At 41.2% G+C, this 15,749-nt stretch overlaps 1 protein-coding gene across 8 annotated transcripts in view; it reads left to right on the top strand.

Moving 5' to 3' along the window:
- The first annotated feature begins 8,122 nt into the window (after window positions 1–8,122).
- Window positions 8,123–15,749, top strand: part of LOC100666547 (cell surface glycoprotein CD200 receptor 1) — a 63,400-nt gene continuing 55,773 nt past the window's right edge. For 2 of the 8 annotated variants that reach the window (XM_023551808.2, XM_023551812.2), the window contains exons 1-2: window positions 8,140–8,234; window positions 9,223–9,529. In XM_023551808.2, the coding sequence (XP_023407576.1) occupies window positions 9,463–9,529 (67 nt within the window). In that variant the 5' untranslated portion in view covers window positions 8,140–8,234; window positions 9,223–9,462. Of the gene's footprint in view, window positions 8,235–9,222; window positions 9,530–12,094; window positions 12,213–15,749 lie in introns of all 8 variants that reach the window. The other 6 variants (XM_064279303.1, XM_023551809.2, XM_064279249.1 and 3 more) reach the window with 6 other exon arrangements.

Here is a 15,749-nt window from a genome sequence, read left to right as displayed (position 1 = left end):
TTTTGCTGCTGTGTATAAGTTAAAATGATGTGATTTATTTTAAAAAACCATGCTTTTGAATTCATAACTTCATTCACTTTTTTTGCCTAACTCAGTACAGTAGAGGTTGTGTGAAATTGTCAAGTTAGGGAAATATTTTAAAGGAGGAAAAAAAAGACTTGCTGATGGAATGGGAAAGATGAGGAAAAGTAAAAAATCAAAGGGTGGGCCTTATACATCAGGTAATGGCTAACTAAGAAATTGAGACCGACCCTCCCAATGAAGACAAGTAGAAAAGCTAGACATGATAATAAATGTGCTTGATGGCATCAGAGATTTTACAAGACAATGAAGAATTACCTGGTCAAGATTCAGAAAAAACAAAATACAGATTTGTGAGCCTAGCACTTAGAGCTGCTTTTGCCCTGAAGATATTTGCTGATCTAGAAGGGCTGACTGAAAGGTTAAGCAGTGCTTTTGACATTCTCTTGGAATGGGGAGGAGAGAGAGAGCTGTCATTCAGGGCCTGCAAAGAGTGTGAGAACAGAAGTGCTTGTACATCCATTGAAGGGCTGCAGCCTAGTCATGAGAACAATAAAACCACTCCTCATGCAGATTGCAACCTAGTTTTTGAGTCATCCCTGAGACCCAGTATATCTCAGTCATCAAAGTTGGATTAAGGGGTTCCCCAAATACTAATGTTCACGGATGCCTAGCAGAAGGAAATGAAAATCCTCTCTGATCATCAATAGTTGCTCAACCATTGGGTGAAAAATTTGGGGGAACAGGAAATTTTCCAGTTGCAAAGTATTGCCACCTCCCTTTTTTTACCTTACCAATTACAAAAGGTAAAAAATACCTTTACAACAGACTTTTCAAAAAATTGTACTTTAGATGAAGGTTTACAGAACAAACTAGTTTCTCATCAAACAGCTAGTACACACATTGTTCTATGATATTGGTTAACAACCCCATGACATGTCAACACTCTCCCTTCTCAACCCTGTGTTCCCTATTACTAGCTTTCCTGTTCCCTCCTGACTTCCAGTCCCTGCCCCAGGATTGGCGTGCCCCTTTAGTATTGTTTTGTTCCATGGGCCTTTTCAATCTTTGGGTGAAGGGTGAACCTCAGGAGTGACCTCATTACTGATCTGAAAGTGTGTCCAGGGTCCATGCTCTTAGGGTTTCTCCAGTCTCTGTGAGGCCAGCAAGTCTGGTCTTTCTTTCTGAATTAGAATTTTGTTCTACATTTTTTTGCAGCTCTGTCCAGGACCCTCTATTGTGATCCCCATCAGAGCAGTCAGTGGTGGTAGCTGGGTACCATCTAATTGTACTGGACTCAGTCTGGTAGAGGTCGTGGTAGATTTAGTCCATTAGTTCTTTGAACTAAACTTTTCCTTCTATCTTTAGTTTTCTTCATTCTTCCTTGCTCCCGAAGGGGTGAGACCAGTGGAGCATCCTAGATGGCTGCTTACAGGCTTTTAAGACCACAGATGCTACTCATCAAAGTAGAATGTAGAACATATTCTTTATAAACTATGTTGTGCCAATTAAGCTAGATATTCCCTGAGACCATGGACCCCACAGCCCTCAACCCAGCAATCCGGTCCCACAGGGATTTTGGATGTATCTATGTAGCTACCATCACCTTGCCTTGTACAGGTTGTGCTGGCTTCCCCAGTATTGTGTACTGTCTTACCCTTCACCAAAGTTTCCACTTATCTATTTTCTACAATAGGAAATTTGATGTACATTACCGGAACCAAATGGTCCAACAGGATCACCAATTAAAACAAGATCTTCTCTGAAAAAAGATAAAATTATTCAGGGCTTCAAATTACTTCTACATTAAAACAAAACACAATTCCTGGTACATTAGGTAATAAAAAAACAAGACATCACAAAATAAACCATCAGAAACATAGATGATAGAGATTTATCTAGGCAATTCCAAATACTGGAATTATCAGAACCTTTAAAATACTCTTTTAATACGGTCAGCACAAGTGCTGATTTGGTTTTGTGTTTGTCACTTCTGGCATTTTCCCATCCGATTGCAAGTCCACTCAGTGGAACTAGGAAAGTAACACCCCGAATGTAAGGACAGCACCCTACATGAAGAGGCTGGCATCTGAACTGGCCTGCAGGTGCGCTTCAGAACGGTGGTATCACCAGGGTTGCTGTCACTCAGTGCGGTAACCCTTGGTGTCACCACCCTGCAATGGACCTCCTTCCCTACCAGACCATACAGAATCCTTAGTAATGCCGTTCATTGTCAGTTTTAATCACAGAATAATACGTGATGTAGTTGTAAATTGCTTAACTGTAATATTTTGTAGATTATATCAATACTAAAAACATTGTTTTGTAAAATATTTCTATAGTAGTTATAACATTATTATATTAGTAACTGAAGAAAAAAATACTCTTTATGTTTAGGGAAACAAAAAACAAAATCAAAAGTTTTGGTGTAGAACTAGATACTAAAAATGACATAGTGGATTTGAAAAAAGCATCAAGTAGATATTCTAGAACCAGCCGGGGTGGGGGGTGTGGGGTGGGCAGAGAAGGAAGACAGTAGCCAAAAACTAAGTGGCAGAGCTGAAATTTGAACCCAGGAAGTCAGTTTTAGAGGCCACGGTCTTGACAGATACTCTTAAAACAAAACAACAACAAAAAATTTGCCACATTCTTAAAATACAAATTTAGTTAGAGCTCAGCCAACGTAAACTACCTTCCAGTTATTCATTGAAAAAATACTGTATCATCTTATAAAAGACAGGCGGCAGGTTAAATATGTGATTTGGGCACAAAATTTTTAAGCCAGGGATATAATAAAATCATGATGGTTCAACAGAACATTTGTCATTCCACAGAAAAAGGCCCAGTACAGTTTGCATGAAATTGTAGACAGATACAAACTTCTGTGATGGGTACGATTTTCATGTTCCATATTCTTTTACTAGAAAGATACTCGGGTATATTCTATTTTGCTCTGTCTCTTCTTGACTCTGGTGGCGTAGTGGTTAAGTGCTACAGCTGCTGACCAAAAGACTGGCAGTTCAAATCCACCAGGCGCTCCTTGGAAACTCTGTGGGGCGGTTCTACTCCGTTCTATAGGGTCACTATGAGTCAGAATCGACTCGACGGCAGTGGTTTTTGCTTCTTGACTCAAGTAGTTAGGGTTTTTTGGAAATCAGATGACTTCTGTCTATTTTCAGAATGCTCTGCCTTGATGTTGGTTTTTAGGCAAGGCATATGACTGGACTTTTCATTCTTTTCCATTCAGTTCTCTGTCTTAGGGACTTTACTTGTTGTCACTCACAGATGAAAAGAATATAACTGCCTCCAAAGTAGGAAATAGCCTAATGCAGAGCTCCTCCAAGGTTAAATTTTCAATAAAATGTATACCCATTATTTGCTTCTTTGGGATTTGAAGGCAATTGGTTGACTGGAATACCACTATATTCAAGACCAGGATTAGATTAGAATCTTTTCCAAGACTTATCCATATGCAGACACTGTGTGGTAGTGCTTGACCCCTTTAATGAGGGATTTGTTACTCTAGAGTTGAGAGTGGTGCCAGCAAACAGCATTCAGGGGTCAGCACCTTCATGAATTCCTTCACCCAAGGTCACCATGCCCCTTCCTGGGGCTGCCTGTACCCATGACTGATATGTGCAGCAGTATACAGATTTGACCATTTCCGCTCAATAGAGGACAACTCTTAAGGACTATTCTATCTCCAGAACTCCCCAGAGGGCTAGCTGAAGCTGATGTGCGCCTACTTGGTGGCTTGACGTCTCCGTCTGCTCACACCTGTTTCTCTCCCTTCTGTTCCGCAAGTGATAATCCGAGATTACTCCTTAATAACCATCCTTCACAGTCAATTCCGTCTCCGAGTTTGCTTCCCAGAATACCCAACCTGTGACTGTCCACTTCATATTTCTCTGGGACAAGGCATGGGTTCTATCTTCTATCCTACCTTTCATTTATCCATCTATCTTTTTACACTGCTTTTCTTAAGCCATCGTTATTGATCTTTTCAATAGTATTTCTTAAAATTGTGACATCTATACTCTGTACGAGGTAGTCATGTGTTATGTTTAAATAGTTTCTAAAAATGTAAATTAAACATGAAATTTTTAGGGATATTAGCATACTTTGTGATCAAAATATCAAAGTGTAGCTGTCGCTGAATTTGTTAAATAAATGTATGAAAACATTAGCATTGGTTTCACCAAATTGCCTCCAGGGGGCAGCAGAGAGTAGCGTCAATGTGAATAGAAGCTTAGAGACGTGGGTATTCAGGGGAAACTAGACCAACCAGACCAAACGACTAACTAGTGAGCAGATGAATAGATTCAGGACGGGTTAGGAATGTGAGAGAGATGTATTGGAGAAAAGACAAAGAGTTAAAAAGTGGGACGTTACATAGCCAAGAGATAGATTTTGTAGTAAGATTTCTTGGGCTTGAATCCTGACTCTACCACCGATTAGCTGTGTAACTGGGTAATTTGCTTAAGCTCTCCTGCCTCAGTTACTTCAGCTGTTAAAATGCAGACAATAACGATATTGACTTCATAGGGTTGTCGAGAGTATTAAATGAGGTGGTAGTTTTTAAAGTGCTTAGAACAGGGCCTGGCTTGAAAAATGTTATTTACTACTGATGTGGTCAGTGAGGTTGAGGAATTATACTTAGCAAAATATAAAATATAAAATGTAGTTACTAATTCCTCTGCTCTAATTTTGCTTGTTTGATGTTGCACACATATTTTATTTTCAAATATCTATTTCTAAATTTTTATTTTTGCATAACTGTAAATACAGGCAGTCCCTGGGTTATGAACAAAATCCATTCCTAAGTCTGTCTTTAAGTCAAATTTGTAGGTAAGTCGGAAGAGGTATGTATGGTTCTTATTTAGTGTTAGTCAAATGTTTCTCTTAGTATATAGTATATATTTTACCTTTCTATGCATATAAAACACTTAAGAAACCCTTCCAAACCAAGCAATGTTTTCATGAGTGTCACAAAACAGTGCGTACATTTATTATCAAGAACCATTGTATGTACTTAACTCAAGTTTTTAATACAACAGGCTTCATGGCAGTCCATTCTTAAGTATGAGTTGTGTGTGAGTAGGAGGTTGTAAACTGGGGACTGCCTGTGTATTGAAAAAGAGTGACTAACTCTATGTGATATGTTTTTTTATAAACTTTGAAGGAAAAATTTCAAGGTAAATATCAATGTCATGGTAGGGGTAAAAAATAAAAATACACGTCTTCTGAGGCTCAGTTCTAAGTTACTGGTCAGTCCATTTAATGACTGTGCAAGGAGGAAGATCCAGAATATCAGTGAGTCATCAGAAGATTGCAGAGAGGTAAACTGAGAAATAGAGAATAGGGTAGGACCAGATAAGCAGGCAGTTTATGTCATCATATATTGAATTAGTGCTTCTGCTATAATTAATTAGATTCAAATTTCTAACCATTGCTCTTGGGGGCAAGTAGAAGTACGATAAAGGGTAGGCTGTTGTGGCCCATTGATTTTCCTCCACAGTGAAGGTGGATGCTAAGGCTGCTGAGGATGTTGCAGTTCACTAACATGGAGAGCACATGCATTTTGCAGGCGTGCAGGAGCTGAATAAGGACTTTGTACAGCCTTGGGTGCACTTGAGTCCCTTGAAAGTCTTCACATTACCGAACTTTGCTCTTCCACCCCTGAGAAGCTGTCACATTAGTACTTGGGTAGCAGTAGGATGTGGTAGATTAAGGGAACTGGGACTAAGAGCTTAGCTAATGTGTTTGTGAGTGTGTGTGTGTATCTGCATGCGTGTGCACATGTGTGTCTGTATGGAAGAGTAAGTCAGGCCAGATGTATAAGCTAGAGAGGCTACTCAAAGTAAAGATGATAATGTAAGTAGCTATTGGCTCATTTTTGCAAGGATACATGTCCAGAAAATTCAGCAAAGTGGGAGGGGCAGGCAGGTACCAGAGTTCTAGGCAGCCAAGGTTCACATCCAGGAGGTGAAGGAGCAGGCACTGCTACTGAAGAACAAAGGGTCAGGCAACAAGGGATCAGGAATCAACGTCCATAGAATTTGAACAGTAAGTGCAACATTCATGCGTTGCCTCTCAGTAATGGGGAGAAGTCTCAAGCGAGAGACTGCAGTGTCTTCTTCTGAACTGGTTTCAGGTTGTGGCTAAGTCTGAATCTGACACTGGGGACAAAGAAATGCGCCTGACCGGAAGAAGTTCAGTTCAACGAGCATGTATAGGCAAAGTAATGAATTTTTGAATGAATTGTCAGGGCAATTTGGGGGCTATTTAAAGATGGCTTAAAGAAGCTCTAACTTACAGGGTTACAGGTACAAAAGCTGGACAATGAATAAGGAAGACCAAAGAAGAATTGATGTTTTTGAATTGTGGTATCTATAAAGAATATTGAATATACCACGGACTGTCAGAAGACTAAATAAATCTGTCTTGGGAGAAGCACAGAATGCTCCTTAGAAGCGAGGATGGCGAAACTTCGTCTTACATACTTTGGACATGTTATCAGGAGGGATAAGTCCCTGGAGAAGGATATCATTCTTAATAAAGAGTCAATGAAAAAGAGGAAGACCCTCAAAGAGATGGATTGACACAGTTTCTGCAACAATGGGCTCAAACATAGCAATGATTGTGAGGATAGCACAGAATTGGGCAGTTTTTCTCTGTTGCACATGGGGTCGCTATGAATTGGAACTGACTCGATGGCACCTAACAATAACAAATAGGGTTGTTATGAGTCACAATTGATGATGATGGGTTTGGCTCAACAGGTTACTTTTTTTTTCGGCTACTCCAACTTTAACCAGCATTATACTGTGTTTTGTCTCTCGTATGCACTTAACTGGTGTTATTCAAGCAGAGTTGGAAGACAGCTGGAGTAAAAGGCTTGGGTTTTTCCTTAAACTACACCTTTCTCTTGATCCTTTCTCGCTCCTCTACTATGCTACCCTGATTCCTGTCCCCAAGGGGTACAGCTAAGGAGAATTTGGGGCCTACAGATTTTTCCAGAGAGGAACTTTTACAAGACAAACACATCTTTATCTTATATCGACTTTCATGGTGTATGTTTGGTGGATGATTACGCTTACCAACTTTTTGTCCTTTTACTTTTCTTCCAAATACTCACTCTCCGTAAGAGGAAGTGGGGGCTGTGGGCGGGAGGATAAGAATGTGGGGAAAGAAACTCAAGCTGCCAAATCTACTTTCTGAATCCTCTGGTTCTTGACACCACTCCCCTAACTGATGCTGTTGATTGTTGCCCGGGAGACAGACCCAGGCAAGCAGTTGCGGGAGTGTGTCCGAATGCTGTCACCCAAAATGTCTAATCAGAGAAGCTTAGTGTAAAGAACACAGGGCTAGCAAACCAGAAACCTGAGTTTGACTCCCAGCTGTGCACCAAGTCACTTTGAAACCTTAGGCAGGCCATTTAACACTTCTGTGCTTTAGGTTTGACTGTCTCGTTGAGGAGGCATTAAGAAAAACAAAAAATCATGAAGTTTTCTGATGACATGAGAAAACCCTTCCCTATAATCTTCAGTGAGAAAACCAGGTTACAAATTTGAATGAGACACTTGCCAGCATTGTTGCACCAGTAATTGCGTAGCTGAGACCCCACACCAGGTCTACCTGTTGCTAAAACCCGTGGTCTTAACCACTATGTGTCTTAACCTCTGTGTGGTGGAAACCAGAGTGTTATATTTTAAAAACCATTTTCTTACTGATTTTCTCAATACCTAGTATGATACTAGAAGAGAAGTCATTTTTGTCATAGTCAACTCGTTGTCACATAGCTTGGAACCTCAAGTATGCTGTGCTCTCAAGGATCACTGTCTCAATCAAATAGCCTCATTGAAAGTAAAGCTTGGGAAGAAGGGAAAAATATTTTAATGTTGGGCAAGAGGGAAGATACAACTGCTAACTTAAAAAAAAAAAAAAAAGGACATTGTTAAATCTTTTCTGTGTGCAATTTTTTTCTTCCTCTTCCTGGAGAGTTTTGTGTTGGGGCTGGAAATTCTTAGCACACAGAGGATTTTTTTTTTCCTCCCAAACAAACGTATCTAAATGCATATTAACTAGCAACACTAAGACTGAGTGTTTCTGGTAAGTTTGAATTCCAGCTGTGTGGCAACTCGAGGACGGATGTCTGTTTGTGATTTGTTAAGATGATCAGCCTAGCTCTTCAGAGGTGAAAATGAATGGTGGTAAGTACTGAATACTTACTGTAAACCCACTGCTGTCGAGTAGATTCCGACTCATAGTGACCCTATAGGACAGAGTAGAACTGCCCCATATGGTTTCCAAGGAGCGCCAGGTGGATTCAAACTGCCGACCTCTGGGTTAGCAGCCGTAGCTCTTACCCACTGTACCACCAGGGGTTCCCAAATACTTACTGTAGGAAACAAAATAATGGCCCCTGATGCGTCCGTGTCTAATCCCTGAAACCTATGACTGTATTACCTTATGTGGCAAAAGGGGCTTTGCAGGTATGACTGGGTTAAGGATTTGTCCTGGTGGGCCAGATGTAGGCACAAGGGTTCTTACTACTGTGAGGCAGGAGAGTCACAACCAGAGATTTGACAATGGAGCAGAGGTTGGAGTGATGCAGCCAGGAGCCACGAAATGTCATTGGCCTCTAGAAGCTGGACACATCAAGGAATGGATTTTCCCCCAGGGCCTCCAGAAGCAATGCAGTCCTGCCGACACTTTGATTTTAGCCCACAAGACTCAGTTCAGATTTCTGACCCTCAGAACGGGAAGATAATAAATTTGCATTGTTTTCAGTCACTAAGTTTGTGGCAATTTGTTAACAGCAGCAACAGGAAACTAATGAACATACAAATGCTTCTGGAAGGGGTGTGTGGACTTCCATGACAGACAGCCATTTCTCAAGAGAATCTCAAGGAACAACATTTTATTCTAAACTTTATTACTAAGGCTGTATAGTAGTGTTTCAGCTGGGGAAAAGCTGCTAAAAACGATCATGACTGGGAAATTTGACGAATTGGTAAAAAATTGATAAATATCCCATTTACCTTAATCCACATTTAGACAAATCCATTTATCTTGGGCAAGTTCAATGCCTTACTGTAAAGTTTATCTGTGCAAGGCAGAAGTGAGAGGAGAACCAATGAGCTGAAAGATAACTCAATCAATCCGCTTCCTCTGTCTTCACTTCAATGCTTTGTACAGGAAATCTATTGCTATGTCAAGTTCCAGAGAAGAGCCTCTTCTGTGCCAGCTTAGTAATCAGGCTACAGCACACAGAGTGAAAGGAAGGGGCCAGGAGGACGGAGTGGCAGCTGCTGACGGCCCACGAGGACCCAGCACAGACAAGCAGGAGTCACCAGAGACAGCCTCACCATGTCCACAGCTCTTTCACCTGTGTGGAGGGCAAGTGCTGAGTGAAGGGCAGGAGGAGAGAAAGCAGAAATGCTCTGCATTCGGAGAACTTCTGACCTGGGGCTGCTACGGATTTTGACCGTCTCCTTAGTGGCTGGTAAGTTCGACTTCTCTTTGGGAGTGTGACAGAGAAAGACTGGTGGGAAACCTGGTCTTGGTTATACCCCAGCTTTCTTTACCTTTCTTACGGAGCAGTGTGAGGTTATTGTAATCTGAGATATGAGGGTTACTCTGAAAAATTTTTTCCTTTATCACCTTTACTTTCTTCTTTGCCACCATTTCCTTATTTATTTTACTTCGTATCCTATACAGTCTTTTTGGTTATACAGTATATAAACCACTCCCGCCCCCCTCCCCAAAAAAAAAAACACTCGTTTCGAGTTGATTCCAACTCACGGTGACCCTATAGGACAGAGTAGAACTGCCCTATAGGGTTTCCAAGACTGTGAACCTTTACAGGAGCAGACTGCCACATCTTTCTCCCGCAGAGCTGCTGGTAGGTTTGAACCCCAGGCCTCTTGGTTAGCAGCCCTGTTCCACAGGGCTCCTGTGGGGTACATGCCTTTCTATGATTCATTTCACTGCTCACGTCCTCTTCCCTTTCCCAAAGTTTGGCCAAGGCAGGATAAATTAATAAATACTAGTAGCAATTCAAGTCATCTGGATTCTCTTTATCTTCTCCTTTGCTTTTATCTTAAATAATAACCCTAACCTATTTAAGTCAACATGGTTAATGGTATAAATTAGGAATCCGTTCCTAAGACTAGGTGATTGTTCATTACTGCACTTACAGTGAGGTGGCTGTGGACTATCTGTATTTATCTTTGAGGTGTGTGGGTCGTGAGAGATACTCTCTGGATTAGTGCACATACTCTCAACGTCTAGGTGCCTATAGGAGTTGCATGAACTTGGAGCTAACAGGGAGAGGGGGAGTCCTGGTTTCACTCTAGAGGGTGGGTGGGAGTTGACGTAGGAGGGACATTTCAGGTTTCGCTTTTAGTAGATGGGAGCAGCCGTGAGGGAACTGTGTATTTGGTTTTAACTGTGTAATTTGATAATCGAATGAGGAAAAGGTATTTTTTTCCTCATACGAATGGCTGTTTAAAATACTGTCTGTCTTCCAGCCTCAAAAATCGGTTTTCCACACGTCATTCTTAATAGTGAGCCCAGGAAAAATAACCATACTCTATCACTGGACCTTTCCCTGGAGAATTTTTGTATAACTTTTCCTACTTTGATATGCACAGCAGCCCAGTGAAGTGGGCATGGAAGAGTTTTGTCCGTTTGACAAAGGTAGAAACTGAGGCTTAGAGAGATACAATGATTTGTTCAATGTTGCATTACTGTTAAATGGCAGAGCCACACCCAGCAATGGTATACCTCAGTAACCAAAAAAAAAAAAAAAAACCTGTTGCCGTCAAGTCGATTCCGACTCACGGCGACCCTAAAGGACAGAGTAGAACTGCCCCATAGGGTTTCCAAGGTGTGCCTGGTGGATTCTAACAGCCAACCTTTTAGTTAGCAGCCATAACTTTTAGCCAGTTCGCCACCAGGGTTTCCACACCTCAGTAAAAAAAAATTAGGCAGGTTTCCTCAGTATTTAACCATTATTCTTTTTACTAAAGAGCACCAGTACTCATAACACCACACAACTAAAGTGAAGCCAATACTCAGTTCTCAACTTAAATGGACTATTTACTCACTTAAATAGAAATGAAGTGGAAATAAAAAAGGGAAATAAACTTAAATGGATTGCTTACTCACTTAAGAAAAAAAATCAAGTTACCTGGATCTTCCAGTTGTTGAGATATTCCAGAAGGTAGTTCTCACACAGACCTGTGCAGCGCCCAACGGGCAGGGAATCCAGGTATACCAGGAGCTGTCTATGGTGAAGTGTGCTAGTATTTTTGGGTAAAGAAAAAAAAAAAAATCAAGATGAAAACAATCTACGAGTTTCAATGTTAAAGGTTTAAGGTTTTGAATTTTAAAACTCTTTCTGAGCACAACTAGGAGATGCTACATAAATCTCTGAAGTATGTGCTTGTATCATCCTAAGTTATCAAGACATTTAGGATCAAGATATAAAAACCAAATTTCTGTATGTGCAGTGATTTGGCCTGGTAAATTCAACATGAATTGATTCAAAATAATAAGAAACAAACCTTTTGGGACAATGATTTTAATGTCTTCATTGCTAATACGGCTTTCTTGCTAATACTGCCAAATAGAAATCTACCTTTTTATAAGATAAATTTCCCAAAGAATAGTACTTCATTGTAAAACATAGTATTTTTAGTTTGTTTGCTTATTTACTTATAACTTCCAGCAATGTGGTAGTGGTAGGCAAGACTTATTTAAAAAAAAAAAAAAGAGAAGAAAACAATCTTAACTGTCTACTTCAGGGCAAAGTTCCCCCATTCTGTGCCTGGTCCCTTCCTCTCACTCTCCCCTCCCTATGCTCCTCCTTCCTCCTTCTTTTAGCCCTAATGCCTTCCATATATATATTTTTTCATGTGTTCAAATTATATTTTGTTATTCCAGTTAAAATGATCTTGCGTAACAGTTACTTGAGGAACTGATATTGAGTAAAAGAACCCTACGCTTTTTTTTTTTTTTTTCCGTTTGGGCTAGTTTTAACTCATTTATTATTATCTTCCTTTAGGGGGCAGACAGTAACAAGAGGAAGAGACGAAACACAAGAGAGGACTAGGACTGTTCGATAGGTTCATGACCTTTGCAAAAGATGAAAAAGAGATGAAAAGCAGTTGCAAGGAAGCAGGGTTTGTTCTCATTAATTCCAGTCCTAACTTCCTTTTCTAGAGTGTGGGATAGAGTTCCATGCTTAAGCAATTAATAAATTAATCAAAGCACTTACTGAGAGCAGTGAGTTTGTATGAAGGGAAGGAGGGGTAGTGTGTGGGAGAATAGTGCCTTAATGTTTTTAGCAATCTAAATGAGGGAGGTAAAGCTATGGTGAAATGATCGGAGGACATTTAAAATTAATCAAGCTAAAAATTGTTTATGAACCTAGAAGTTTACAGATTAGTAATTCAAAGAAGGAGGAAATTACTGTGAGTTAGAGTCGCCAAAGGCTTTATGGAGGTGATGGACCTTGAAAGATAGGTTTGGATAGATTGAGAGGAGGAGTGTTGTGCTGGTTAATGTTTTGCGTCAACTTGGCTAGGCCATGATTCCCAGTGTTGTGTAATTGTCCTCCATTTTGTGATCTGATATAATTGTCCTCTATTTTGTGGTATTGTATAATTATCCTCCATTTTACATATTGTAAATCTTAAATCTCTATATGTTAATGAGGCAAGATTACTGTGGGGTATATCTTGAGCACTAAAGGGCATGACTCAAAGCACAGCCTTCCTCAAGTTACACCCTTACTTAAGTCACTGCTTTTCACTGCCTTATCTGATATAAGGGGAGTTTCCTTGAGGGTGTGGCCTGAATTAATTATATATATGGACACTCTGGCAAAGCTCTCTCTCACTCTGGATCTTGCATCTGGCTCATTATCATCTCACCTCTGGTTCTTGGGACCCGAGCTTACAGCCTATTGTCTGACCTGCTGATTCTGGGATTTGCCTGCTCCTGCACCCCGGTAAGCCTGTCATATGACCTGGTGACTTTGGGATTCACCAGCTTCTGCAGCCCAGTGAACCAACAGCCTGTCATCTGACCTGCCAGTTGTGGGTCCATCAGCTCCTGCAACCGATTGAGTCAGGAGGAGCCTCCAGCCTGGCCCCTGACTTGTGGATTTGGGACTTGCCAGCCTCTACAACCATGTGAACCATTTCCTTAAGATAAATCTATCTATCTATATATACGGTTCATTGGTCTTACTTATCTAGAGAACCCAACCTAAGACACTTGGCAGTGCAAGTGGTTCTAGAGAAACAAAACTGTAAAGATGAGTTTTCTGAATTGGTCCTCAAGCCTGGCTAGTCTTAAAGGCATTGATGACTCTGCTTCCATTAGTAAAGAGGGCACTGCTAATCCATGGTGTGAGGCGGCAATAGAAATAAGCAAAATATCACCAGTACAGGGTCAGTGGAAAAGAGGAAGACCCTCAACAAGGTGGATTGATACAGCGACTGCAACGATGAGCTCAAGCATAACAATGATTGTAGGGATGGCGCAGGACTAGGCAGTGTTTCGTTCTGTTGTGCGTGGGGTTGCTATGAGTCGGAACCGACTCAATGGCAGCTAACAACAACAACAGCAACATCACTACCAAAAGATCAAATATTTGTGAGACTCAAGGCTCCAGGTGATCGCAATGGTGTACTTTTCTACAATTCTGTCAGAATAAGAATAATAAAGAAGCTGGTTGGTTGGTTCTACTTTTGCTAGACAAACTGGTGAAAGAAAGAGCTCAGGGCTTCAAAGTTACAGCTCAAGCACTGCATAAAAGATCTGAAAGTGGCCAATTGTGTCCTAAAGAAAGCCTTGTTTCTTGTGGTAACAGAACTGATATTGCCAAGGAACAAACCCAGCATCTTATCGTAAGACTGGCTGATTTACAACACCAATTGAATTCCCAAATTTGAAAGGTGTCTGAAGTTAAAGTGAGGGCATTGATAAGGAAGAAATGGGATCTTGAAACTTAGGATGGGGACATGTGGGCAGATAATCAGAAAGCTGGGAACACCAAACCCCTAAACTCCACTGAATCACTCCTGCCAATAGCACCACCCCTCCCATCTGAAGAGATTATTCCACCTTTTTCTGCTAAGCCACCCTCCCTAGGAAAACCATTATCCCTCCCACCATCATTTGATGAGATTGACCCAGGCCCACCTGAAGCTGAGATATTGCCCAGGGCATTGTCTGAGGCAGAGGCCATGCTGAATGTTCCCAGAACCCAACCCACCACCCATTTTTGCTTCTAGACCCATAATTAGACTTAAGTTCCAGTGAGCCTCAAAACGTGAAGTACAAAGTGTGACCCAGGAGGAGGTATGCTACCCTCCAAAAGAACTGCTTGACTTTTCTAACATATACAAACAGATGCCTGGGGAATATGTGTAGGAATGGCTATTAAGGGTATGGGATAATGGTACAAAGAACATAAAGTTGGATCAGCCTGAGTTTATTGATATGGGCTCACTAAGCACAGATCCTTCCTCTGATATTTCAGCTCCAGAGAACAGAAAACGGTCTAATAGTTTATTTAGTTAGTTCACTAAAGCATGGATTACTTGGTGGCCTACACTAAATCAAGCTGAGGTGCCAGACTTACTTTGATATACTATAGATGAAGGTGTCCAAAGGTGTGGGGAAATCGGAAAGTTAGAGTGGATTTATCAGGTTAGATACACAGAACCACACATGAAGTACCCAAAACAATGAGAAAAAAAATTTGTGAAAGGAGCCCCAGCATCCTTAAAGACTGCTGTGGTTGCTATTTTATGTAAGTCAGGTTTGACAGTGCGAACTGCCCTAACTGAATTTAGACACCTAACTACAGTGGGGGTGATCAGACCTCATGACGATAGGGGCCAAGTGGTGGCACTTAATTGACAAAGACAAAGTAGGCGTGGGTACCATAATAGGCAGCAGAGTCAAAGCAGTAATCAAAATAGTCTGACTCTTTTGGACTGATGGCATAGGCTACTTAGTTATGGTGTCCCTAGGAGTGATGGGAAATCTACTAAATGTTTACTTGACCTGTACAAGCAGAAGAATTTTTGGTCAGGTGAGTGGTGGTCTAACTTGAATCGCCAGAACAGGGAGTCATGGTTCGTCAATCGGTTCCCAGACTTGAGCCAGCTTACAGACCCACAACCCCTTGAATGAAGGGGAGGCCAGGTCCCACTGAGGAAGGACCCCACTACACTGCCCAAAATCTATACCGTTAATCCTTCTCCCAGCTTTCCCCAAAGGGATCAATGGCATTTTATGAGAGTGGCTGTTCTTTGGGGAAAAGGAAATAATCAGACTTTTTGGGTATTATTGGATACGGGCTCTGAACTGACACTAATTCCTGGAGACCCAAAATATCACTGTGACCCACCAGTCAGAATGGGGGCATATGGAGGTCATGTTATTAATGGAGTCTTAGCTCAAGTCTGTCTCACAGGGGGTCTAGTGGGTTCCCAAACCCACACTGTAGTGCTTTATCCAGTTCCAGGATACATAATTGGGATAGACATATTCAGCAATTGGCAGAACCGCCACATTGGATCCCTGATATGTGGAATAAGGGCTATTGGGTTACAAAAAGCTAAGTGGAAGCCAGTAGAACTACCGCTACCTAGGAAAATAGCAAACCAAAAGCAATACCACATTCCTGGAGAGATTGCGGA

This window comes from Loxodonta africana, chromosome 1 (assembly GCF_030014295.1).
Source record: "Loxodonta africana isolate mLoxAfr1 chromosome 1, mLoxAfr1.hap2, whole genome shotgun sequence".
NCBI classification, from domain to species: domain Eukaryota; kingdom Metazoa; phylum Chordata; class Mammalia; order Proboscidea; family Elephantidae; genus Loxodonta; species Loxodonta africana.
This window is presented reverse-complemented; position numbering and strand designations above follow the sequence as displayed.